The sequence below is a fragment of the Corvus cornix genome, chromosome 8, assembly GCF_000738735.6.
Source record: "Corvus cornix cornix isolate S_Up_H32 chromosome 8, ASM73873v5, whole genome shotgun sequence".
In the NCBI taxonomy this organism is placed as follows: Eukaryota; Metazoa; Chordata; class Aves; order Passeriformes; family Corvidae; genus Corvus; species Corvus cornix.
In genome coordinates this window covers 2,634,978-2,659,688 of record NC_046338.1, presented here as the reverse complement: position 1 = coordinate 2,659,688, position 24,711 = coordinate 2,634,978, and the positions used below count along the sequence as shown (strand labels likewise).

Here is a 24,711-nt window from a genome sequence, read left to right as displayed (position 1 = left end):
AAAATACTCTTTAAGCTGACAGAATGGCAGAGTTAACACATTCTAAGCTGCTTTTAGGTTTTTCCTTTTTTCCTCACATTTTCCTGTGCTTTGTGTACAGTGGGGGTTTTTATTTTTTGAAAAGTCTCTGATCTATGTAGTATGCCGTCCTCTAACAAAAACCAAAATGGGATTGTTTCTCTCTCTTTCTCCCTTTCTTTTTCCTCTCTCTCTTTCACTCCACTATCTTTTTTTTTTTCTTTTTTTAAACAGCAAGGGTTGCAGTTTAGCGTGGCTGCAGTCAGCTTTCAGCCGACCACGCAAAGTTTAGAAGTTATTTTGCAGATTTCAAAGTCAATTTACTAACAAATAAATGAACTTCTTTGCTTGGTTGTTTAGAAAACTGGAGGAAAACTGTAACTGGCAAAATGTTCCCCAAGTAAAGGGAAGACCCTCTGCCTAAAAGCAATTTTGTAAACCAAAAGACGGGCAGGAAAATGACCTCATTGTGAGAGAACTTTTCTTTTAGAGGCAGAGAAAAGGGAAAGTTTTCTTCCTGTAGATCTAATTTAGATCTTAAGTTCCCATACATTATTTATACATCATATTCAGAGTGCCAGCCTACTCTGCTGGCTGGGTTACATTTCAAACATTTGCCATTGATAAGTCTTTGCTGTATTATATTCAGGCTAAATGCGAATATGTCATAGTGCAGTCAATCTTTAATCCGCTGAGCTCCAGGTCGGGGCAGCAGGGGGTCCAGCACTCAGAGCATTGCTTTATACTTAAGAAACATCTGGGGCCAGCTGGGATACTTTACTGGAACATTCAGATGTCTGGAACAACAGCAGGAGTTACTGTATGAGTGTGTTTTCATAGGTTTGGGAGGGTTTGGGGTGACTTATTTAAAAACACTAGCTGTTCCCAACTTGAGGTTTGAACCCAAGCAGAAATCTTGCCTGAAGTGAGTTTGTTAGTCCCAGGAGAGAAGTGGTTTGGACTACTATACATTTTTAATAGTCAGCAGGCAAAAGTGCATATTACAAAATTATTGCACGTAATTTAATGCAGTTTGCCACAACTGGCATTCCCGCAAAAACTATTGTATGCAGAGCTACTGTACGCATCGCCTGGAGACCAGTGTCCCTCCCGGGACAGGTTTTATCTGCCTCCAGACAATATAAAAGTGCTCCGAGTGGGGCGTGTGACTCTCCCGGGTGCGGATGCTGGATAACCAGAAGATTCTCTCACTGTTTTATGTCCCTTTGGGGATGACCAACGTGCTACTTACGTCCCTGTTGGTATTTCAGCTTGGAAAATATAATTACTGAATAATTAATCCCAGCTCTAAGAAAATAACTTCCACAGGCCCAAAGGTGACCTTGTCTTTTATATTCACCTTTCGGTCCTATGCAGTAGGATCAGATTTTGGGCCTAGAGAAACTCTGGAGGAAGCACTTTAAGAGTGGGATGAATTCAGATGTGGCTGAAGGCAGTTGCTGTATGTGCAGTAGCTCTCCAGCCAGTCGCACCAGAAGCTGAACTGCCACTGCCTCCCCTCACCCTAGCAACCCTTTTGAAATGGCATCAAAGGCCCAGTTTTGTCCCCTTGCTTTCACACAACACACCGTGGGGAAGAGCCTTCCCGGCACCTCTCACAAGGTGATGCCAAAAGGCCCGGTTTGCTGCCTAACTGTTCACATTCTCATTTTATGTTTGCAACCAGAAGGATTCGTTACCCCAATTCACCTCCCTGGGGTTAATGTTCATGGGAGCCTCAAAGTTCTTGAGGTGACTGAAATGTCATCCCCAAACAAATCAACGCTCCTCGGTGAGCCCTCTCCGGTGCCGGCGGTCATGGCTCGGGTTCACCTGGGCTGCCCAAACAGCCGCTTTGCCGGCAAGCTCTAAAGCTGTAGGGTTTTTTTTATTTAGGCTCTTATCACAGGTGGGTTTTCCCACCTGGGCCCGTGCAGCAATCGCTTCCTGCACGCGCCCGGGGCAGCAACGGCCGCAGCGCCACGGCAGCCGCGTTTGAAGTCCCGATGGCACCGACCCGTCCCGCCGCCAGGCACACTAACTGGGCTGGAACCTAAAGAAAATGGCTATCACTGAGCAGCTCTGAGCCCTGAGTGGGCATGGGGAAGCCAAACTTCTGCGCGTGGAGTTTGTCAGAGTTTCAAACGTGTGAATGTCCTTAAATAACCTACATTGCCTGGAGAAATAAGCCAACTGTCACACCCAGTTCTGGATTCCACATTAACAACCTCCTTCCGCAGCGTTAAACTTTGCCCTTGAGGACTTTTGTTTAACTTCTTAATTCGAAAAACAGATAGGGAGGGTGCACAGCCCTGGCTTTCTGCGGGAGCTGAAAGGTCCCATTGTTGGGGCAGGAGATGTGCAGGTAGAAGCAAATGGAACAAGTTTGGGTTTGATTGTCGTTCTGGTTGGAAACACGTGAGCGGTGCTCGTGGGGAGGCCTGGGGTGAGGGACGGCGTGCAGGAAGGCTAGTTTAAGAAGGTTTTCATAAACAGTGGGCCTGTTCCTGGGCTCCTGACTCGGGCAGAAACTGCTACAGGAGTCAATGAGGCACTTCGAGCTTTTTGCCTGTTAAATACCCAGAATCACAGAATGTTTCCTTGCTGTTCTTCCTGTACTAAGGAGCCGATTGTCAGGAGTGGCTGGAGGATTTTTGTGTGTCTGCTATCTCCAGAAATGCATAAGAAACAAATAGACTTGCTTTATCAGAGAACCGTAATTGCCATCTCAGACTTCCTGTTTAGGATTCAGTCAAGTAGATATTGTTTATGGATCATAAAACCTTACTACTGTGAGGATTCTCAAATACGAGTTTCAACTTTCATGGTGCTGTAAATTAGGGGGGGAAAAAAAAAGTGTGATAATACTCCTCGGAGAACAGTAAAATAGAGCTCTGCAATGGTTAAATGGAATTTTATAAGCACATTCAGTGTGGAACTGTTTTGCATTACATGAGTTGAATACCTTAGAGATGACACACATCTGCAGGCACTTTATTAAATCCTTAGTCAGCACTTTTCAACCTGATGAGATTACTTCTTCATTTGACTGGAGAAAGGGAAGCAAAGATCTCGTACTGGACTGCAGAATTCTTTCTGATGTTTCACCTTGAGCGCTGGAGAAGGACAGCGCGATGCTCGGCAGGACAATACAGACTCGTAGTGGCACCAACAACTGTGTGGCAGCACTTTTACTGAGCAGGACCTTTAGCTCCAGTGGGTTCATTTAGCTCTAAACTCGCTGGGAGAACAGTACTGCAAAGTACATAGAAGGGAAATAAAACACCGGCTCTTTTATGAAAAAGCACGGAGATAATATCATCCTGACTGTACTGTGATAGGGCCCATGATTTAAATGGGGATTTTAAATTAAGAAAGGCAACACCGCCTCTCCGAGTGGGTGCAGTCGGATAAGTTACAGAACTGAAGGGATGAAATGGGTGAGGTGCTTAGACATTGAGCAGCACTCTAAAGCAAGGCACAAAATACTTCAGCCATCTAAATGTAGGGATCCAGGCTTCTTCTTTTCATTCTAAGCTCCCTAATCATGCAAAAAAACCCTTCATAGATCCCAGCTATCGGGTCTCCAAGTGCCTAATACGCTTCCTAGACATTTTCATTTGAGGCCGGAGGTCTCCTCTCCCTCGCAGAGAAGTTTCACAGGTGCTTCAGAGGAACAATGGTGCTCTTCAGCCCTAATCCTGGAAGACTTAGACATGTCTAGGAGGCTTGAGGGGGATATGAGATCTTAATATTAAAATGATTAGCAGAAAAAGGAGGATCATTCTGTGTGTGCGCTTCAGCTGTAAGATGCTCTAAATTAAACCGGTGTCCCGAGAGCGGTGCTGGTGGGATCTGCTGGGTAAATGCGCTCTCTGTCTCGCTGTTCTGCTGCCTCAGCCCATAAAACATCTCATCCAAGTGGGGCTGCAGGAGCAGCCGGAGCGGGACACAGCTGTTGGCGAAGCGCTCCGAGTTTGGGTCCTGTAAAAGCAGCTTTTCAGTCAAGGCCATGCGGAGCCCCGGCAAGGAAGTTTTGAAACGAGCTTGCGGTTTGGTTTGGGTCGCTCCTGGAAGGGTTAATTAAGTTTTTCATTGGTATTAAGGCCGAGCAGTGTCTGCAGGAGTCATATTGACACCCTAGTGCATGGTAACTCTACTCCTTTATTGACATGTTGCTAGTCAGGAGCACAATAGCGCTCTGTGTCTGCAAATCATTGCTAAAATCATCTCAAGAAAAAAAAAGTTTGAAAGCCCAACGCGAGACAAAGGCCCCAGAGCTGCACTGCGCCGCTCAAAACTCCCGAGTCAGCAACTTCTATTGATTAAAAACTAACCTTTAAAGTAACTCGCAGAGTGTGTGGTTAGCATTTAAATTTAAACATGTCATGAGTTGATTTGTGTTACTGAATACCAACTCCGAAGGAGTTACATTCACATCAGATTTTTTTTTTTTCTAATTCCCTTAAGCAGCTAAAGTATTTCATGAAATGTCAATAGGGCAGGGGGGAAAAAAAAGGTGTTTTGGAGGGAGGGGACTCGCGCCCAGCCTCGCCGTTTCTTTTCCCATGCAAATAGTCACCCCAAAAAGAAAAGTGTGGGGAGCGACACACAATAATTAGACCTTTGTCTAACTTTCCCAAGTGCCAGAGAAAGACAGATTAATTAAATATACAACAGTGTTGGTTTTTGGAGTGGGGGTCTCTCTTGCTGTGGAGGTCATAAATTAGGCAGAATAAATAGTTCAGTGTGTTGGGAGCGGGGCTCGACGTCAGCGCGGCTGGCGGCGGTGGGAGGGCGCAGCGCCGCGCTTGCGGATGGCGGTCACGTCTGGGGCTGTCTGGTTGCCCTTAGCAACGAGACATGATGTAACACCGGGATGAACTTGAACTTGGGGGACTTGAAAAGGGAACAATAGACCAGAGCAATCAATAAAGCCTATTTCAGTGAAGGATTACAGAGCCGCTCTGGGGTAACCTTGTCTGCGAGGCGCGGGGTGAATAGCGAGATGCGTGAAGGAGCGCGGGGCGGCGGGGGACGGACCGACGGAGCGGCCGGGGCGGCCGGACACACGGACCGAGGGGCGGGGGGGCGGCGGAGCCCGGCCCGGGCCAGGGGACCCCAGCGCCGCCAGCCCCGGCCCCGCGCGGCCCCACCTCCGCAGCCTCTGCGCTTTTTTTTTTTTTTTTTTTTTTTTTATTTCCTGCTTTTTAAAAAAAAAAAAAAAAAATCAGCTTTTGAAACGAGGGAGGAGTGGCGAGGGCTCCCGCCACCGGCGGGCCATGTGCCGAGCCAGCGGCCGTGGAGGAGCCGGACATCAGCGCTGGAGATGCGAGCCATCGCCTGGAACTGTTCAGCCCTTCCACTCCACGGCCTCGCAGCCTTTAACCCTTCCACTCCATCACCTCGCAATTTTAACCCCTCTATTCCATCGCCTCCCTCTCTACTCCATCACCTTGCAGTTTTAACCTCTCTACTCCATCGCCTCACAGTGTTCAGCCCTTCCACTCCACCCCTTCGCGGTGTTCAACCCCTCTACTCCATCTCCTCTCAAGCTTTAACCCTTCTACTCCATCACCTGACAGTCTTAACCCCCCTGACTCCATCATCTCTCAGTCTGTAACCCCTGTACTCCATCACCTCGAAGTTTTAACCCCTCTGCTCCCTCCCTTCTCAGACATTACCCCCTCTCTTCCCTGCTGGGCACTGCCACAGTTCCTAGTCCAGCCAAAAACTGTCACGCTGAAACAAGCAGCGTGAGGGACAGCCCTGAAAAGTTTGGAGAAGTTGGGAGCTGGCAGTGGCCAGAGGTGCCGGCAGTGGCTGGAGATGCCTCCAGCACAGCACAGCCCACACTCCACGTCCCTGCACCCTCCTAAAAATCAGTAGGGCCCCGCAGTCAGGGAGGGGAACGGGACTTGGCTTCACTTCACGAACCCTGCCAGAACTTTCCTCTGTTTATAAACTTTACATATGAGAACTATTTCGTTTAATTGCAGCCTGAGTAAGTCTAAATATAAAATCTGTAGGCAATAGATGGAGTCGATATGGGACCGGTGTGTTTGTATTCAGAAGGGCGAGCAGAGGAAGAGTTAGTTAATGAGGTGTATTGGAAGCAGGACAACTTCTCCAATCCTGCTATTTATTTTACCGGTTCCTACCTCCATGGCAAGACCACATAATCTCCAAGTCCCACATGAAACTTGCCTCAGAGTCTTCTGTAAATGTTCATAAATCCTCCCTGAGCTGATTGTGCTATCAATCACGTCAGAGGCCAAAAACGAGCGGAGGAAAAACTTGGTAAAACTTGTCATCGGGCTGTGCACGCACACAGACACACCTCATATATTACAGGAGCCCCAGCAAAAAACAGGGGGTATCAGCAACGGCTCTTTAACACCTGAGTCTTTCTTGTTGTATTACTTGACTCCAGGCTAAATAGTTGCCGCTTGTTGGTGTATTCCCACAGCAATATGTCATTGCCAAGGAGCATCCCCCCGCGCGCACAGTCCCAGGGCCTAACACTGCTCTCATTCATCCCGGGTTCAGGTTGGGCTGACCCTGCCGGGGCCGAGACGGGCTCTCCCCGGTGCGGTGGCACTGCCCCGGCTCCAGCAGAGCCCACTCCAGCTTCCCAACTGTGTTTATTTTCCTATGGAGGAGCGAAATTGCTTTCTGTACTCTGGGCGTCTGCGCCGTTGGGTTAAGGACGGTATTGTTGCGGGGCTGAATTCCCAGGGAATTCCCTCCCTTTGGGAAAAAGAAGAAAAAAAGAAAAAAAAATATTTTCCCTAAGAAAAGCTATTAGTTGAGGCCCACGTTTTGTTTTGGAACACAAGTATGGGCAGAGGTACGGGACATTTTCGCTGATCCACTTTTCCCGAGATTTGCTTTATCCTGGCTTTTCTCTAGCGATCCACATTTCTCCTAAGAAAACAGCCCTGTTGTTGAATTTCTGTGCATCTGTTCCAGCGAGACAGTTGAAGCAGGGCAGTATAAAGCAACAGATGCTTATGCTGGCACATGCCTAAATACCCAAGAAAACCCCGACTGCAGGGTGATAAATGGCACAGAGAGGCGAATGTGTATCGCCTTTTCAGGGGATTAGACAAAAGTGAACTGGAGGGATCTTCAAGCCATCATCTATTAAAAAGATTGATAACTTGTAACGTGACATGACCCCCGCGTTCATCTGTAGCTATGTCCAGCGACTGTCGACGAGGGAAAAAAAATATATTGATTTGTACAGTATTTTTAATTAAGCTTTGTAATTAGGTCAATTCGTCACGGTCTCAATTAGCCCCCCTCTTGGCGGAGGAGGCTGGCGGCGGTGCCCGGAGCCCTTGGGGAAGCGGTGAGAGCGGGCGGCCGGGGCTGACTCTTCTGCTTTCTCTTTTGCAGTCCTGGTACCTGGGATAAAAGTCTCCGCTTCCCACCACGCACCGGACAGACCACCAGACCCCTTCCCACCTCTGTAACACGGAAGCAGCAGCAACGCAGCGCAGCGACTTCACATCGGCGGAAGGGGAGGCGAGCAGACACCGACAGCAAACTCGTACATGGAAATGGCAAACGTTATGGTTGAATGGCAAAGGCCGTAACTTTCTCTCGAGATTTGATTTTAATTTTTTTTTTTAATTTTTTTTTTTTTTTTTTTTTTTTTAGACAACTTTAGGACTGTTGTAATTTCTCATATGGTGCTGGAAATGGTTGGGCTTCATAACTTTTGAAGTGTCTCATTGGTAGTGTAAGCGTTAGGTGACACTGAGTAGAACTAGCCTCTGCTGCTGCTTACCAACTCGCTGTTGTAACACACTTTCCATATGGAGCCTAACTGTTTTACAGTATCCTCATCGGATTTTCCCATACAGGTGTGAGACTTCTTGAGAAATCATGAAACACACTTAAAACTATAACTTTTGTAGTAGCTGAATTCTGCAATATATAACTTACCGGACAGACATAGAGCATGTTTTTTTTCTGTAACATATCGGGGAAAAAAAAAAAAAATGCAGGTTTCTTTTTTTTTTTTTTTTTGGTTGTTGTTGTTGTTGTTGGGGTTTTTTTTCTTTTTTTTTTTTTTTTTACAGTCGGCACTTAGAGACGTAACATGAACCATAAGAGCATTGTCAACAATTTTTTTCCACTCGATTGCAGAGCGATTTAAAACATCAAAAACTACTACTATTCACTAAAAAAAAAAAAAAAGAAAAAAAAGAAAAAAAGTTTGAAATGCTGCACTTACATTTAAAAAAAAACATTTTTCAACAATTTTCAACAATTACACAAAAATTCACACAGAAATGGGGAAGTTGGTCTGTTTTGACAGAAACTGACAGGAATCAATCAAAACAATCGAATTTTGAATTGAGTAAAGTGCAATTTCATTGGATAGCTAAATATCTTTGTAAGATAGAGATTGTTGAAAATTCTATTTTTGTTTTCCAAGTCCTTCCACCCCAGGACTCTAAATTATTGGGGTAAAAAACAGCCTTGCAAGAAAAAGGGGAGCTATTTTTGCTTTTTATGTTTTTTATTGTTGAACTTGTATCCCTTTAAAACTGAAGGAAAATTAAAAAAAAAAAAAACAAATCTAATGGTGCTTTTACCACAATATGTTAACTACATTAAATGCTAATTAATCATTTTCTGTTATCAAAGCACATAACTAAAATGAAATCATAATATCTGTTAATTTTATAAGCTAAAAGTCACTATAATGGATTATGCCAATTCTGACAAATTTTACGTGTTTCCGGCAATATAGGGTTTATCAGTTCTCAAACACCTTGGGAATAAGAGAGAACGGTCCAGAAAGTAAAACACCTTCGTGTCCCTGAACTGGTACATTTTCTGGACTGTGAAGAAATCATTACAGAAACGAACGATGCTGATCTTACAACTTATGCCAGTTCAAAGCAAGGGCACTTGCTGAAGAAGAAAAAAAAAAAAAACAGACAAATAAGTAGAAAAAGAAAAAAAAAAAAAAAAAAAAAAAAAGAAGTTTGGACCCCAAACGTCCTGTATCTTATGTACAAAAAAAAGGAAAAAAAAAGAAAAAAAAAAAGAGTGCAAGTGATTTTTTCTATCAGACAGCGGAGCACCCCTTTGCTTCACATGCAACTTTAAGAAGGTTTCCTATACTATACATATATATACGTTCTGGTTGGCGAGTCCAGCTAATCAGAGAAAGTCTCTGCATGTTCTAGTGTTAGTAACTAATTTTTATATAGTTAATGTAGGGTAAAGTAGAGTGCATTAAGACACAATATTGTAATCCCTATTCCAGGCACTTGCCTTTAAACTATGTTTGTTCGACCCTTCAGAAGGGTTTCTACTACTGTCCTATACAATCAAGTAACTGAAATTCTTGGGAAGACACTTTGCTCCTCATCTTTTCCCTGAAACGATGTTTTGTTTTGTTTTCTTAATTTGCACGAAACAAAAAAAAAAAAAAATTCCATATCAATGTGCCTTGCCCTGGATAGCGATTATTTGTGGAATTGTTGCACATGTTCCTATATTGAAAGGGGTTTTTCCCTAGTCAAGCATTTGGAGACACTTTTTGTAAATGTGACTTTTATGTCAGCCATTGTCAGTTCCAACATCTAGAATTAAATAGGATGTTAGTTGTTCCGCAGATAGGAGTAGTGTTTATTGTCCTGTATGGTCAGTGGCAGTGCTATTCTGAGATCTGTAGATGCTAGATTATCAGTATTTTTGGATGTTGCTGCATTTTACCTTTTATTTGGAGTCTTCCTTTTTTTGTTTTGTTTTCTCCCAGATATATGAAAATATGCAATACCTGCTTATATCATGTAGAAAAGCTTAGCAATTATTAATTTTTCTTTTAATTTTTTTTTATTTGACCAAAGTTGGTGCTGCACTTGACGCAGTGTGTTTTAGGTGTTTGTCTTTGTACTTTTGTGATTTTTGAATGCACATGCAGGAAGGGCTCTTCTTAGAGAAGCAGTCAAACTGTGAAGCACTAAGCTGAACCCTGCTTCAAGCAATTTTTGTTTTACAACTGTTCCTTTCACAAGCAAGCCTTAAAAAAAAAAAAAACTTCCTTTTTCTTCAGATCCCACACCCATTTTTATTAGCAGACTGCAATCAATCCACATTCAATAAAAGTATATAATGCCCATTTTTATATGCACGTTTTTAAACTTCCAAGTTCTGAAAATTGTTTACTGGTTATTCTCTATTTAAGGAAAAAATAAAATGTTTTGGATTTTCATATGTGTCTGATAAGTGGTTGAGTAGTCATTTTGCTCTATTGTATTGTGTGATTGTTAGTATATGGTATCACATCCTCTAGCCAGCATCCTTTGCCTTCCCTATAGCACTTAGCTGGGCATTACTTTATTAAGACATATGTGCACTAAAAAAAAAAAAAATAGCAGCTTTCAGTGCTTCACAGTGAAGGGAAAAAAGCCTAGACAAACATTTTGTCAGAACCTTGCTATGAGACAAGGTATTACCAGTAAATTGGTTGTATATACAATAAAATTGCACCCTTTTTTAAACAAAACAAACTAAGCAATAGTTTGGGCAGTTAGTTGTTTTTAGTGAGCATGTTGTAGTCATGGCTGCAAAGAGAGAGAATTAAACTGCCCACTCAGAAGATATGTAATTTGTATGTTGTATAGTTTTATTGATTACACTGATTTATTCTACCCTATTTTATAATGCAGGACTTTTGTAATGTTGTTTAAATGAGGAAAAATTTCTGTCAAATTAGCTTAGTGGAATTTCTGATTGTTCGTTATAAAGGCAGCGTTCATAGAATTGCTTTTTTTTTTTTTTCCTTTGGGAACTGGATTTAAGTTAAAAACTTTCCCGTTTCCTTTTTTTGTATGTATTTAAATACAGTTATTTTTCTTCTCTCAATGGTATAGCATATTCCTATGCTTGAGAAGTATAGGCTACTGAAGAACCATTGTAAATGGACATTACAGGTATGCTGTATTTTTGAAGGTATTTTTGTCATATTAAGTTTGATGACGCTAAAGTTAGGGAACTCTGAGCAGAATTGCGAGAAAAAAAAATGTTTTAAAGGCTTTAAAACATTAGGTAGGAGGTCAAGGGTGTTAACCAACAGGGGTTGTAAAGTATTACACACTAAATTCAGTTTGCGTTCACCTTCCTCTCACGCAGGAAACGCGGCACTTCCGTTCTGTGCAGGTGTAGAGAACAAACAGTGTTTTAGTCCTCCTTTAGAGGAGCGGGGAGGCGAGCAGGGATGGGCAGGAGGGATGGAGCATCCATCCACCCACCCACCCAGCCAGCCAGCCATCCATCCATCCCTGGATGGTCCTGGTGTGTGGGCAGCAGCAGAGCCCCGGCCCCGCGCCGGGCGCTCCTTTGGCGTCACCCAACAACTTTTTTTACCTCCCCGTCTCCTTCTCTCCAGAACCGTCAGACGCACAAATTCTCTGGCCTGTACCCACCCCCGCCCATCCAAATTTAAAGCCCTAGGGATGGCTTAGCGAAAATTGACTTTTCCCAAGTTAATTCCTTTCTTTTTTCCCCTCCTTTTTGTTTGTTTTTTTTTTTTAATTTCTTTTGAGCGAGGGCACTTGCTTTTCTCATGCCGCACACCCCAGCAATGCCATTATTATTTATTCTTCTTCCTTTATAATAAAAAACTTTCGGGCTCGAGTTTAGGCAGCCATGGTACACTTTGTCTCTGTTGCTTGTTCCCCCTCCCCTTAAGGTTGAAGGGGAAAAGAAACACCAAGTTTTCTCAACTCCACAGTATTCAGTCAGCCCACAGGAATATGCAAAATCCCTCTAACATTTTTTTTTTCTTTCTCTAGTTCTCTTTGTTCCGTATATTTGCAGCTTTGTAGTAACAGTGTTATAAAATATTTACTGTACAAAAATACAAAAAAACCCAGATACATAGCCTAAAACAGTTTTTTTTTCCTTGTGGTGAATTTTTTTTTTTTTTTTAAGAATGTCAGTTAATATTGTACTTTGCATTGTGTCTCTGGAAATATCTTTTTTTTTTTCTTTTTTTTTATTGGTAGAAGGCCTCCATCGAACAAAATTAAAACCATAACCGGCATGACAATGTAAGGAGAGCTTCAATGGCACCTAAACAATAAATAAATAACAAAATCAACCTCATGAGGTCTGTCAGAGGCAGGTCTTGTGAAGTTAACACTGCCTGCTAGGCAGGATTTTCATTAAATCAAGCTTACAATGCCAATTTTGTCTTGAAGTCAATGCATGTATTACTGTTTGACAGTAAACCCAGCTATGCCATCATCAAGTCCAAGGCTGCGCAATAGTCTAATTAGTATCGAGTACATTTTCCTTTTATTTTTTCCAATAAAAAAGCAGTGGGATGAAAATTGCTTTGATATATAGCAGGTAACATTGAAGCTATTCCATAGCACTTAACTGTAGTGAATACTGTGTCACCAATTCTGAAATCAATTTAATGTTTAATGCAAATCCATTACATGGTGCTATTACAGGCTGGCAAAATGATTTACAAAAATGTGACAACTTGGGCTCAATTCACTCTGCTTTCCAACAATGTAAATGCATAGCAGTGTTTATCTGCATGAAAACTATGCACTAATCTATCTGAAAAAAAAAAAAGAAAAGAATATATCAACTTTGGTATCTACTTTCCGTTTACTTCGATCCTTGCCTTTTCGGTCATTGTTATAATGCCAGCTTTAGGACAGAAAGAATTATAAGAAAACCAGCATAATACCTGATATATTAAAATGTAGTGCCTGTGAAATCTGTATTATATTGCTCTTCTGAAGTAAGATTTTTCTACACCGGTAGCCTTCGCTGTCTGTCAGAACCTTCTGATATAGGTGATGTAAAATAACCGTACAATATTAATGCATGCTATTCCATAATGCTTAGTAGCTGTATGAATATTACTCAAAGTTATGTTAGTCTTTTTTTCTGACTTGGTTCTTGTCAGATAGGTTTAAAGATATTTCACTGAGAACGCAAATTCTGTCTTTATTGATTTGGGGTGTTTTCAGTATTTTGGAGGTATACATTTACTTAAATTCAGTATTACTTGTGTTTTGGGTTTTTTTTCTTTTTTTTCTTTTTTTTTCCTTTTCTTTTTTTTTTTTTTTTTTTTCCTAGAGGGCAGGACATGGTGTTTGAGACCAGAAATCCGTGCCTGGTAAGATTTTAGTCTCGAAAAGCTACCCTAAGAATTCAGAGAGCTTGCTCTGAAGAACAGTTCAAATTGAAGGGACAGTCCTTTAAACCCACAAACGAGACCGAGCTCATGTTGCGAGAGATTTCTTAATGGGCAGCGGTGAACCAGGTACCCATGCTTGACCCTTCTTCACACCAGACTTCCTCATATAGAAAGAAAAAAACCCTTTAAAAAAAAAAAAAGAAAAAAAGAAAAAAAAAAACCTCATGTGGTTGTTTAGTTTCATGCACAGTTGCAATATTTTTCTTCAAACAAACTCTGTACAAACTTTGGGCCCGATTCATAAAAGCTCCTTTGCTATTAACACGGGAGGCTGGTGGGCTTTTCTCCTCCAAATTGAGGGTGGGCTTAGCCCTGGCGAGCTCTGCTGGCCCTGCTCTCCCTCCCCTTCCCCTCTCCGCCTCCCCCAGCCCCGCAGAGACCAGGAATCGGTGGGAAGGGGCTGCGGAGGAGGCGAGGCAGCGCAGGACCATGCTCCGAACCCCCAGAGGTGCAGGTTGGCAGGAGGGAAAGGGGGAGGACGGCTCGGGCCAGTGCCGGGGGCTCGGGACACGGCGACTCGATCACAAAAGAGATCCTGTCCGCACCAGAACAAAACGCGCTCGATCGCTACCTCTGAGCTCTAGAGAAACCCTCCATCGGGGCGAGCGCTCGCCCGCAATGTGAACTTTTGTACTTTGGACGCCTTTTTTTAGGGAAGACTATTTTCCACTTAGTTAATCTTCTATGCTCGAGCATGAACAAAAACAATTGTGTTGGGTGAAATCCCCCCCCTTTTATCTGCATCCACAAATTAATATGAGGGGCAAAACAAAAAGAAGATGAGTTTCTAGACGGAGCATGGTAGGGCGAGAGCGCCCGGATCGGCATCCGCCACCGATGCCGCTCGTCCTTGTTGCCGGCGCCCCGTGCCCGGCTGCAGCCGCTGCCTTGGGGACAGGGCCACGAAATTCTTGGGAAACACAATCAAGGAGAAATCTCCATTTTGGCTGGCTGTGCGGGTTCTCCTGAACTCTGCCCCAGCCCAGCCCAGTCCCTCAGCGGCGGGTTGAGATTTGAGGCGCTAAAATTTCCACCGGCCGTGTGAAAGATCTGCTGCAAATTCACTTGACACCCGTGTTAATACCATGTCGTGTTCATTTTTTTTATGAGTCAGGCCCCTCGTGCCTCTAGTATACTTGTATTGACTCTCATAGTTACCATTTTAGTTTTACTGTGTTCTGTGAAAAAAATTGTAATTGGTTGAGAATCACTGTGGGCATCCATTCTTATTCAACTAAGTCTCCGCAGGTTTTTTGAGCTGGTGTGGATTAGTTTAACTCTTGTATTCAACCATTAGTGCTACCACCTTCTCACATTACAATACAATTACTGGAAGCAAGTACTGCATTTCCTATGCAACAAAAAAGGAAAATAAAAAATTGCTAATGCTAACAGGCCGTGTTGTTATTTACTCCCAGCCGGGCACGGGGTGGGGTTGCGGCTGTAGGACCGTGAGCATCGCCGGCCGCCGCGGGCTGCAGCCTCTCCTGGCCCCAGCCCTGCAGCCTGGGCAGGCTCCCAGGCAGCAGCTTCATCCCAAATCATGGGGGTATTTGGTTAAATCGAATCGCTCTTGTCACATCGGCCACTCTTCGCCGTGTTTTTGATGTCCCGCCACACAAAATCGTTCCTCGCTCGGTATCGGATTAATCCTCAGCAAATCTCGGCGGATTAACCGTCAAATTAAAGACACGAAGCACACCTAGGAAAGATCCAGGAGATTAATAAATGCTGCAAATGCCACATCTTTAAGTGTAGCTAAACGATAAAAATACTACCAAATTTCCGAGGAGCCGTGGCTGCTGGGATTGACCTTGGAGCTGCCCCTCTCTCCAAGGCTCTGGGTGCAGAAATAGGCAAAAATTAGGCTTTTTTACAAATGTTAAAGTTTCCTTCAAAGTTTTTCACTCTCCAACCCCTTTTGCTTAAAAGATAGGTGCAGAATTTAGTATTTGCAGAAAGGGTTTTTTGCATTTAAGCAACTCCAGTTGTTTTCTACTTAAAAGCAGACACTGAGGATGATGGAGGGTGAGGGCTGGTGCAGCTCTGCCGCTGCCCTCAGGGACAGGAGACGGGGGGTGCCGTGACCCCCAGCCCTTCCCTGGGCAGCACCAGCTGCAACACCAGCTCTTCCATTTTATTTGGGGGGAAATGAGTGTTTTCTAACAAATAGCTGCCTGACACTCATAAACCGCTGGTATTTCCTTTCTCACACCTCCACAGAGTTTTGGTTTTGGCTAAAAGGCCAGGGCGGGAGGGTCAGGCTGAGCATAGCTCTAATGTGACCATCCCCAGGGGGGACCCTGTCTGTGCCCCTCGCCATGTCCTGGTGGCTGCCTCCGACGTGGGCAATGCTGGCAGCGATGCACAGTGTGGCAGCTGAGGACAGGTTGGAGCCTGTTCAATTTGGCTTTTTTTTCTCATAAAGGAGACCAGACAGTAAGGAAAAGCCAAATCTGTCCTCAAAGAAAACACAGTACCCCAGGCAGGCGCTTGCCAACATTGTTGGCCCCTTTCACCCCCACAAGCTCTGGGAGGAAGGAGGGAGAAAGAGGGGGGGTGAGGGTGCTGAGCCTGTGCTCGCTGTCCCAGTTGGGTGAAAAACAGCCCAAATGGTGGTGGTGGTGCCCCGTTGGCTTGGAAGCGAGCCCAGGTGTGGACCAGAATGTCCCATGGGGCTGCCAGAGCTGGCTGCTTCCTCCAAGCACTGGCTGTGAGCACGGGGGATACCAGGAGGGGAGGGAGGGACAGGAACTCACCCGTGTACATCACTGCACAAATACACACAGAAAAATTAAAACCTGCTTAAAAAAAGTGCTATGACAGGACAAAGGGAGGTGTTGCCCCTTGGCTCCAACTGCTCCTCACCGCTGCCCGTTCCCCATTCTTGCCCATCCCTCCCTAAAAAATAATTCACTGTTATTTATTTATACCCTTCATTATTCAGGGTGTTGGCTGAGGCTTCCCTGGGTTTGGTGGATGAAGCAGGAGGGGTTCAAGAGGTGACCCTGTCCCACATGGGTGATGGCCATGCTGGGAGCGGAGGAGTGAGCACCAGCCGGGGCTCAGGCACCACCTTCTGCTTTCCTCCTCCTTTCTTTGCACGTTTTCTTTCCCTCCAGCTTTCTGCTTTCTCTTTCTTCCTGTGGGAGAAAAGGTCTCCATCAGCATCTAAGGAAATAAATCCCATTTATTATTTATCGCTATCAATATGTGCCAGCCTGGCTCGGGACGCAGGAGGAATACGCAATAGCCCCTCACAGAAATCAAAAACTTTGGGTGGAAAAAGGACAGGGTGGCATTTAGGCAGGGAAATGCAGGGGCTTCACCCTGCTCAGAGGGAGATCTGGCTACTTAACCTCTTCCTTAAATGCAAACGTTCCTGTTGATGCAACTGGAACAGGACTCACCAAGGCGATGGGTCCGTCCGACATCTGCTGAAGACCAGCCAAGACTGGAAATATTTATTGGTTCAGTGCCTTCAGCAACGCTGTATTAATTGCAGCTGATGTTTTGATGGGCAGTTAGCACACAGGTATTGATGAAAATGGCACCACTTCATCTCAAAATTAACTGCTTGGCCATTCAGCAACAGGAGCTGATAAATTATGGCAATAAATTTGCCACAGAAATTTATGCCACTGTAATTCGGGCCCACAGGCACACTCTGGTGGGGACAGGGACCACAGTCAACACCCTTCGTCCCTTACCCATAGATAGTTCCACGGGGATTTTCAAATCCTCTCAGAAATTTGGGTCCAGGAGTTCTGTAACCCCTTAGGTCAGTTTTGGTGCTCCTTTAAAACCAACAGCGCTCAGGGGTCCAAGGGACCCTCCGTGCCACAGGCAGCTGGAGGCATGGCCAAGTGTCCAGCAGCACATGGGATGCTCTGAGCCACCTCCTCTTCCTCTGGACTGATGGAAACAGAGCCAAGCTCTTTTCCCCGTTGGTGTTATTTTTATGGGGGCTGTTGGAGAGGAGAGGAGGCACCTGATAAACCATGCAGTCATCCCACTTTCCCAAAAACCTTTTGAGATACAGAGTCAGGCTGCTGGTGCTGCAAGCTGGAAATATGTCATTTCATTATTAATAGTAATATTAGTAGTAGTACTGATACAATTGTTATCATCATGATCCTCTCGCTTGCCAGTGCTGCACTCAGCATGTGCTTATTTATTTATTTATTTATTTATTTCTCTTGTCCCACTCTACCCTCACACGAGGCAAAGCAAAGGGTTGCTGCAGTTCAGGGCAGCCCCAAAGCCACCTCTTTCTCCAGGGCTCCTTATTTTTTTGCAGGATTTCCTCTGGGAGGGACGCAGTGTGTGGGCAGGGGCTGCAGCCCACCCTGTGCCACCGAAACATTCATCTGCGGAGGATGAACGGCAGCTCCCTGCCTTGGGCGGCGAAGAAATTGGAAAATATTCCTCTAAATGTGATTCATAGGACCCAGCACCTGCCTGCACGCTGCATTATCCAAACCCATTAGTGTGAGGGAGACACAGCCAACTACTTTGGGATACAGGGTTTAATTTCCACACCCCCCCCCCCCATTGTTCCTTTTTTCCCCACAGGAATTTCGTATCGCGGCGCCTTTTTTCCCCTTCCAACGCTCTTCCAAAATTCTTCATGTTGTTACTGGGTGGAAGAGGCCCAACTTTTAGAGAAACTTCAGCTGGATGTTGCATGTATAAATAAATGTGACAAATTTAATAGGGTAGGATAGGTATTTGAATTATTGATTGTTAAATATTTAAGCTGCAAGTCGCCATCCATCAGCGTGTGTGAGAAGGCTCGGGGCAGATTTATGATGCTGGAGTTTTCCTGGTTAGCTGGCACTTGGCATTTCTATTAATTATAGCCCACACATTCGGGTTTTTTTCAGGATTTGTTAGAAGTATTTATAAAAGATGTCCCTATTATACCATTTAAATATTGTTTGTGCAAGTGGAACATGTTTTCTATTGTGGATTAATACCCTGTTTGATTTAGGGGAAAATTAAATTAGAAGGTGTAAGTCTCGGGAGACAAATGCTTTATTTCAGAAGGGTTTCCACCACGGGAAAGCACAAAGTTTTTCTTTTAGATATAAATATTTTGCTCCGGGTGTTTCCCGGGGTCTGCAGGTGGGTGGAAAGGCTTTAAAGTGCCCTTGGCAACAGGGAGTGGGAGAGGAGGCACACGGTGGGGAGGGGGCAGGATGGAATACATCCTATTTATTAATTTTAAGGGATTTAAGGCCTCCCCCTCCAACTATTTCCCTGGGAAGGATGCAAGCCCTGGGGCAGGAAAGGTCTGTGTGAGGGTGGAAACCACCCAGGGCCGTCAGGTCAATAATGCACGCGCCTCCGAAAAAAATCCCTCCCGAAGTCTGGAGCTGTGTGATGGATTGTAATTGCTCAAGAAGAGCCATTATGGCCCGTTAGGTCAATACTCTGCATTTCCAAAGTGCTTTAATTAATACATGTTTACATCAGGTACAGCAGGGACTTCTCTGAGCCGTGGTATTAGGCCAAGAAAAGCTTCAAACTTTCATAATTTGGGGGGGGGGGGGCACGAGTTTAGTCTCTTAGTGCTTTATTGCACCTTATAAAAACACGTCTTGATGTCATGAGCAGCAAGAAAATCTTCATCCAGCAAGAGCAACACATCCCCTCTCATTGGGGCAGGGGTCAGGGGGTCCCACAGGGCAAGGGGGGCCCCTGAGGCTTCACCAACTCGCCCACCACAACCTCCGCATCCTTCCACTCCTGGCTGTTCATTTGGAGTCACAAAAAGTTACCAGCAAGACAAATTACTGCTGCTCCAGGGCAATGAGGGATGCTGCCAGTGGGGAAGGCATCCATGCATTCCAGTTTATTTTGGAGAGGGTAAGCCACACCCTCCAAAGCATTTTTAAATCGTATCTTCTGTTTTCAAGCCACATGTCACCCAGTCCTGCTCATGGGCCTCAGGGCTCAGCCACCTCCCTCTGTTACCCACCTTCCTCCTGGGTGCTGCTGTGATCCTGAACATGCAATTAAATATCTGAAGGATATTAATTAAATTAGAATATAATTAAATATAAGATAATTAAATATAAGGAGGACGTGGACCTGCTGGAGCGAATCCAAAGGAGGCCACGGAGATGCTCTGAGGGCTGGAGTTCATCTGCTGTGGAGCCAGGCTGGGAGAGCTGGGAATGTTCACCTGGAGAAGAGAAGGCTCCAGGGAGAGCTCAGAGCACCTTGCAGGGCCTGAAGGGGCTCCAGGAGAGCTGGAGAGGGACTGGGGACAAGGGATGGAGGGACAGGACACTGCCAGAGGGCAGGGATGGATGGGATATTGGGAAGGAATTGTTCCCTGTGAGGGTGGGGAGGCCCTGGCACAGGGTGCCCAGAGAAGCTGTGGCTGCCCCTGGATCCCTGGCAGTGCCCAAGGCCAGGTGGGAGCAGCCTGGGATAGTGGAAGGTGTCCCTGCCCATGGCAAGGGGTGGCACTGGATGAGCTTTAGCATCCCTTCCGACCCAAGCCACTCTGGGATTCTGCAGCTGCTCAGGGTTTGGTCTCATGCTGGGGTCACCAGGACATCGCTCACGGGACACTGATTTACCTGCTGGAGTAATTCCAGGTCTGTGCTTTGATGTGGGAACAAAAGGTGTTCCATCTCTCCTGACTGTGTAGGGCTGGGAGCTGCCCAGCCCGGAGGGGCCAGTGACCAGCAGGTAACTCTAAAAATACAAACTCTTCAAGCCTATTGATTTTTTCATTTTATTTTTTTTTTCCCCCTGCAACCACAAATTAGAACCAGCACTGCTAAAAATCACTAGCCTATCCACAAATTTTAATTAAAACCTAAATAAATCATTTTGGGCACTGCACTTGCATGCAAACAATGCGGGAGATGGCACACTTACAGCGGCCTGTCAGCGGCCGCTGACTAATGAGTCGCTGTGAAAATACAACCCAAAGGGCCGGAATTGAAAGCAGATTCCTCGGCTAACAAAGGGCACATGCGACCCCGCCGTGGCCATCGTGGCAGAAGGCACCAAAACCAGCTCTGGGGGCTGGGGGAGGAAGGAAAAATTTCGTTAAGGCTGCAGGCCGAGGTTTATTAAATAAAGCGCGGCGGGGAAAGGCAATAGCGCAGCTGCAGCCTTTTTGCCCAGCAATGGAGTCATGTTTTCCCCTGTCCTTGCAGCAAACAATAACCATATGCTGGATTTGTTACCAAATGTTTATTTTATTCCTTCATTAGTACACAACGAGGACTTGGAATAAAGAGGTTTCGTTGCTCCAAGTGCTCGGGAAGAGCTTTTAACCAGGCCCCAGCTGAGCTGTGTGGAGCTTGTGGCACTGCCCGACGCCACTTGCAGTGGGTACCGCTCAAGGTTGTGCTTTGTCATGTGTCACCACGTGTCCCTGTTGTACCCCTGGATCTGGGGGTCCCGCCCCTGGAGCAGAGGAGCCGGGATGGATCCATGAATCCCACGGTTCCTCCCACCCCATGGCACGGCGCTGTCGGGACAGCAGCCAAGTGAGACCCAAAAAAACTCTTCAGCTCTTCTGTGTCTCATACAAACTCTTCTCCCTTGCTCTAGGAGCTCTGCCTGTCTGATTTGACAGGGAACACTGGGGCCAGGGGTTACGGCTCAGCAGGAGAGAATTCCTGGTTGTGCACTGGAGCAGAGGCCTTGGCATGTGCTGGTGAAGCCACAAGCTGCTGATGGCCAGCACAGATGGGAATCCCAAGATCCTGGTCAGCTGTGGCTCACAAAAAGCCTTGGAAATGAAAGCCAGTTTTATGATGGAGCTGTTCTCTTTCTAAAAGCAACAGCCTTGGCCCAGCTCTGCTCAGGGCACTCAGACTCACCTGTGGCTGCTCCTCCAAGGAGGAGCCCATGGGACACTGCTGGTGCCTTCACGGACCCCATCCTGCCTGCATGCACCATCCCCTTCATGTACTGACCACCATGGGAAGGTGTTCTCCCAAGGCCAGCATTCCCGTTCCAGCCAGCAAATTTCCACAAATGCTCTGAGTTTGGCAAAACCCCATTTTCTCAAGGAACATCTTCTCCACCAAACAGTTAAAGCAGACCTAAGTTTCAAAGCTTGGGGTTTTCCCTGCCAAGGGACTGAGAGTCTCCAGCCAAGAGCTGCATCTCCCACACAGGCATGGAGCTTGGAGCCACAATTCCTAAAAAACACCCAACAGGACAACACTCCCTGTAGCCCTACAGCAAAGGGTTTCCAGCAAAGACCAAGGACTTGTCCTGCTCCCAAAATACCCAAAATGATGCTATTTCCACCAAGAATGATGCTGTTACCACCAAGAATGATGCTATTTCCACAGGAATGATGCTATTTCCACCAAGAACAATGCTATTTCCACCCAAGAAGGATGCTATTTCTTTGGGGGAATGATGGTAACTCACCCCAAATCATCCCAAGCAAGGAAATTCCTGGAAACAGGAGCTGGGTCACCTCACTTGCCTTTGCTTTTGGGGGGGTTTTATCCTCCCTTAAGGCAGCCTTGTGAAAAGAAAGAAAAATATGGTATGTGTGTGTTGCTCCTGCAATTCAAAACCTGATCTTGACTGAGGAAAAAGGACAAAAAAAAAGAAGAAAAAAAAATCAAACTCTCCCAAGTGCAGAACACGCTCATGGGAACAAGATGTGGTGCACATGAGGCTGTCCCGGGGAGAAAGTTCACTAAAAATAACATATGCAGATTATGTACATAAAATATCATGAAATATCAGCACAGAAAGCTGTGTGGTGGTTGAGGCTGCTGCAATTACAGCTGAAATGGGCCAGATGAAGGACACGCAGCACTGGGAGTGTCTGCAGCGGGACCAGGAGTGGGGCCAGCCTCTCTCTCCAGCTGTGGCTCGGGGACCACATCTGGCAGAGCCAAAACAGAGTGGGATGGGGCTTGTTATGATGGTTTTCTGGCTAGGGAGGGTCAGGGGTAGCCCCTGGGCTGCTCTGAAGCCCTGTCCCTGTGAAGGGTCTGCTCTATGATTCTCCTAAATCAGAGCCAACTCCATTTTGCTTAAATATTTAACAATATTAAGTGAAGAAGAGGCAGAAATGGTGACCTGGGGTCAGGCTGGGCTCGCCACAGGGGCAACAGCACATCCTGATGGTTCTTATGTGAGGACAAGTTCCACAACACAATCCATATTCCCGAATATATGGAAGTGTGTAGCCTGAGGGAACACTCCCACCTTTCCCATAGCTGGGGGGTCCTGGAGCACCGCTGTGTTGCCACTAACAAGAGTCATTATCTTACAAAAAGGGAAGAGAACAGAGGAGACGAATAAAATAACAGATGAATATTCCATTAAAATTGACAGCTAAGAAGAGTTCATCCATTTGGCAATCAGTTGAAATGGCCCAACACCATTTCTACCAGCACAGAGGGCTCCAGCAGGACAGCCAGGGGAGGGAATGCCATCGCCCCCACCATCCTCTCCCAAAATACAGGGATGATGGATTCATGGCAGCTGAGCTGTGCATCCCCCCGACACCTCTGCAGCCCAGCCCCGCCGCCTCGGTGCGTATTAAAATGAGTTATGTAGGTCACCGTGTGAAAACAAACAGTGTGTGGATGCATGCAAATAACAGAGCAGAACTCCCAGAAAATTTATATCGCAGCCGGAGGACTAAGGAGGGAGCGTGGAAAATGTCAGCCACGTTATAATGCCACCCCGAAGGGCTCCAGGGGGTCTGGCAGCCCTCGTTAGTGCCTCGGGGAGCCTTGGGATCCTCCCATCCACGAGCACGATGAGTTACTGGGATCGTTCCTCTGGCACAGTAGGGATCTGCTTCACTGAGGATGAGGGATGATCTGAGTAAAAAATCACCTTTTTTCTGAGATTTGCTGTCGAAGCAGAGGTGTGGCTCACAGCCACAGCCCAGGGGAACTTCCTCAGCTGGAAATCACAGAATCATGGAATGGTTTGGGTTGGAAGGGACCTTAAAAATCATCTCATTCCACCCCCTGCCATGGGCAGGGACACCTTCCACTGTCCCAGCGTGCTCCAAGCCCTGTCCAGCCTGCCCTTGGACACTGTCAGGGATCCAGGGGCAGCCACAGCTGCTCTGGGCACCCTGTGCCAGGGCCTGCCCACCCTCACAGGGAAGAATTTCCAATACAATGTCCCACATTTCTGGAGAGGATGAGCATTTACCCAGTGAGACTTTGGACGTGGGGCAGGAAAAGTGGCGAGGTCTCCCATTCCCTGTGGTTCAGAAAGGAGAGGAAAGAGCTGAAATTATCCCAGGATGCAGCACTGGGATGCTCCAATGGCAGAGTCTGTGCCATGGGGTGAGAGTTGGGGGGATATTTGCACCCAGGGCCTTTGGAAATGCTCGGATGGGGCAGGCAGAGGCGTGATGGGAATGCCGAGTCCTACAGCCTGATGCTATTTGGGAAGCTGCAGCAGCCAGGAGTTCCCGTGGGAAAGGACATTTCTCATCATTTCAGCTGTAGAAGCAAGGCTTGAAAATGCATGCTCTGGAGGCAGGAGACAAGGAAAATCAGATAAAATGTACTTCTGAACAGGATTTTGAGGTGAGACTCATGATTTTTTAATGGACTGGACTGACTTAACTCCCTTTGTATCCCTGCTGGCTGGTGCAGCCCCAGCTTCTTGATGTCCAGCCAAGCCAAGGATCCTTCCCTGCTGCCACAGGGTGCTCTCCCAGCCAGACTCCCACGTTTCAGCCACAGGGAAGGGTACAGGATTCATCTAGATAGGCAAAACCCTACACAGTTCAGCCAAGAATACATTTGAACTCCTAAGGTCAGCAGTTCAACATCGTGCTGTTACATCCATCTCAGATATTCCATTCCCTTCCTAAGTCCTCATCAGGAGACAGACCAGGCACCATTTGATTTGGGGAATCTCTTCTTGGGTCAGAAAGGACTTTACAGGCAGCCACAGCACTGCACTGAAAGAGGACTGAGGGACACAAACAACCTGGAGGATCATCCAGCTCCAAAACCAAGGCAGGAGTGTCAGCATGTGAGAGGATGTGAACAAAGCTCGTGGGAGCAGCAGTCTAAGTTACCCCTGTGCCCTCTCCTTCAAAAACACCACTCTGGGAAAACACTTGGTTGAGGAAACCGGAAGTTTTGGGTGCTGGAGGCACTTGGACTTTATCTTCTTTCGTGCACAAAATGATGGGTATCTCCCATCCACTGCATGCACCCAGCTTTGCTCACTGCCGTCGGCACAACAGCTTTTAAGGAGAGTCTCGTCTTTGTTCACCTAGAAGTAAGTAATTGGTCAAATTTAATTCAAAGAGAGATCAATTAGACCAGGTCGTGATAGACAGTTAGGTCACCAGCAGCTCCTATAAATCGCGGGTAGAATTTCCTCCTTCGCCATCTACCAGTTTGATGTAGGAAATGGCTCATTTGCAAGCTAAAGGTTTAATTAGGAGAAAAAAGAAG

General features: G+C 46.0%; 1 protein-coding gene across 16 annotated transcripts in view; it reads left to right on the top strand.

The window, feature by feature from the left end:
* Positions 1 to 14,659, top strand: part of NFIA (nuclear factor I A) — a 350,499-nt gene extending 335,840 nt beyond the window's left edge. For 14 of the 16 annotated variants that reach the window (XM_039556247.1, XM_039556258.1, XM_039556251.1 and 11 more), the window contains one exon: positions 7,420 to 7,534. In XM_039556247.1, coding sequence (XP_039412181.1) covers positions 7,420 to 7,437 — 18 coding nt within the window. In that variant the 3' untranslated portion in view covers positions 7,438 to 7,534. Of the gene's footprint in view, positions 1 to 7,419 lie in introns of all 16 variants that reach the window. The other 2 variants (XM_039556246.1, XM_039556257.1) reach the window with 1 other exon arrangement.
* Positions 14,660 to 24,711: the final 10,052 nt, after the last annotated feature.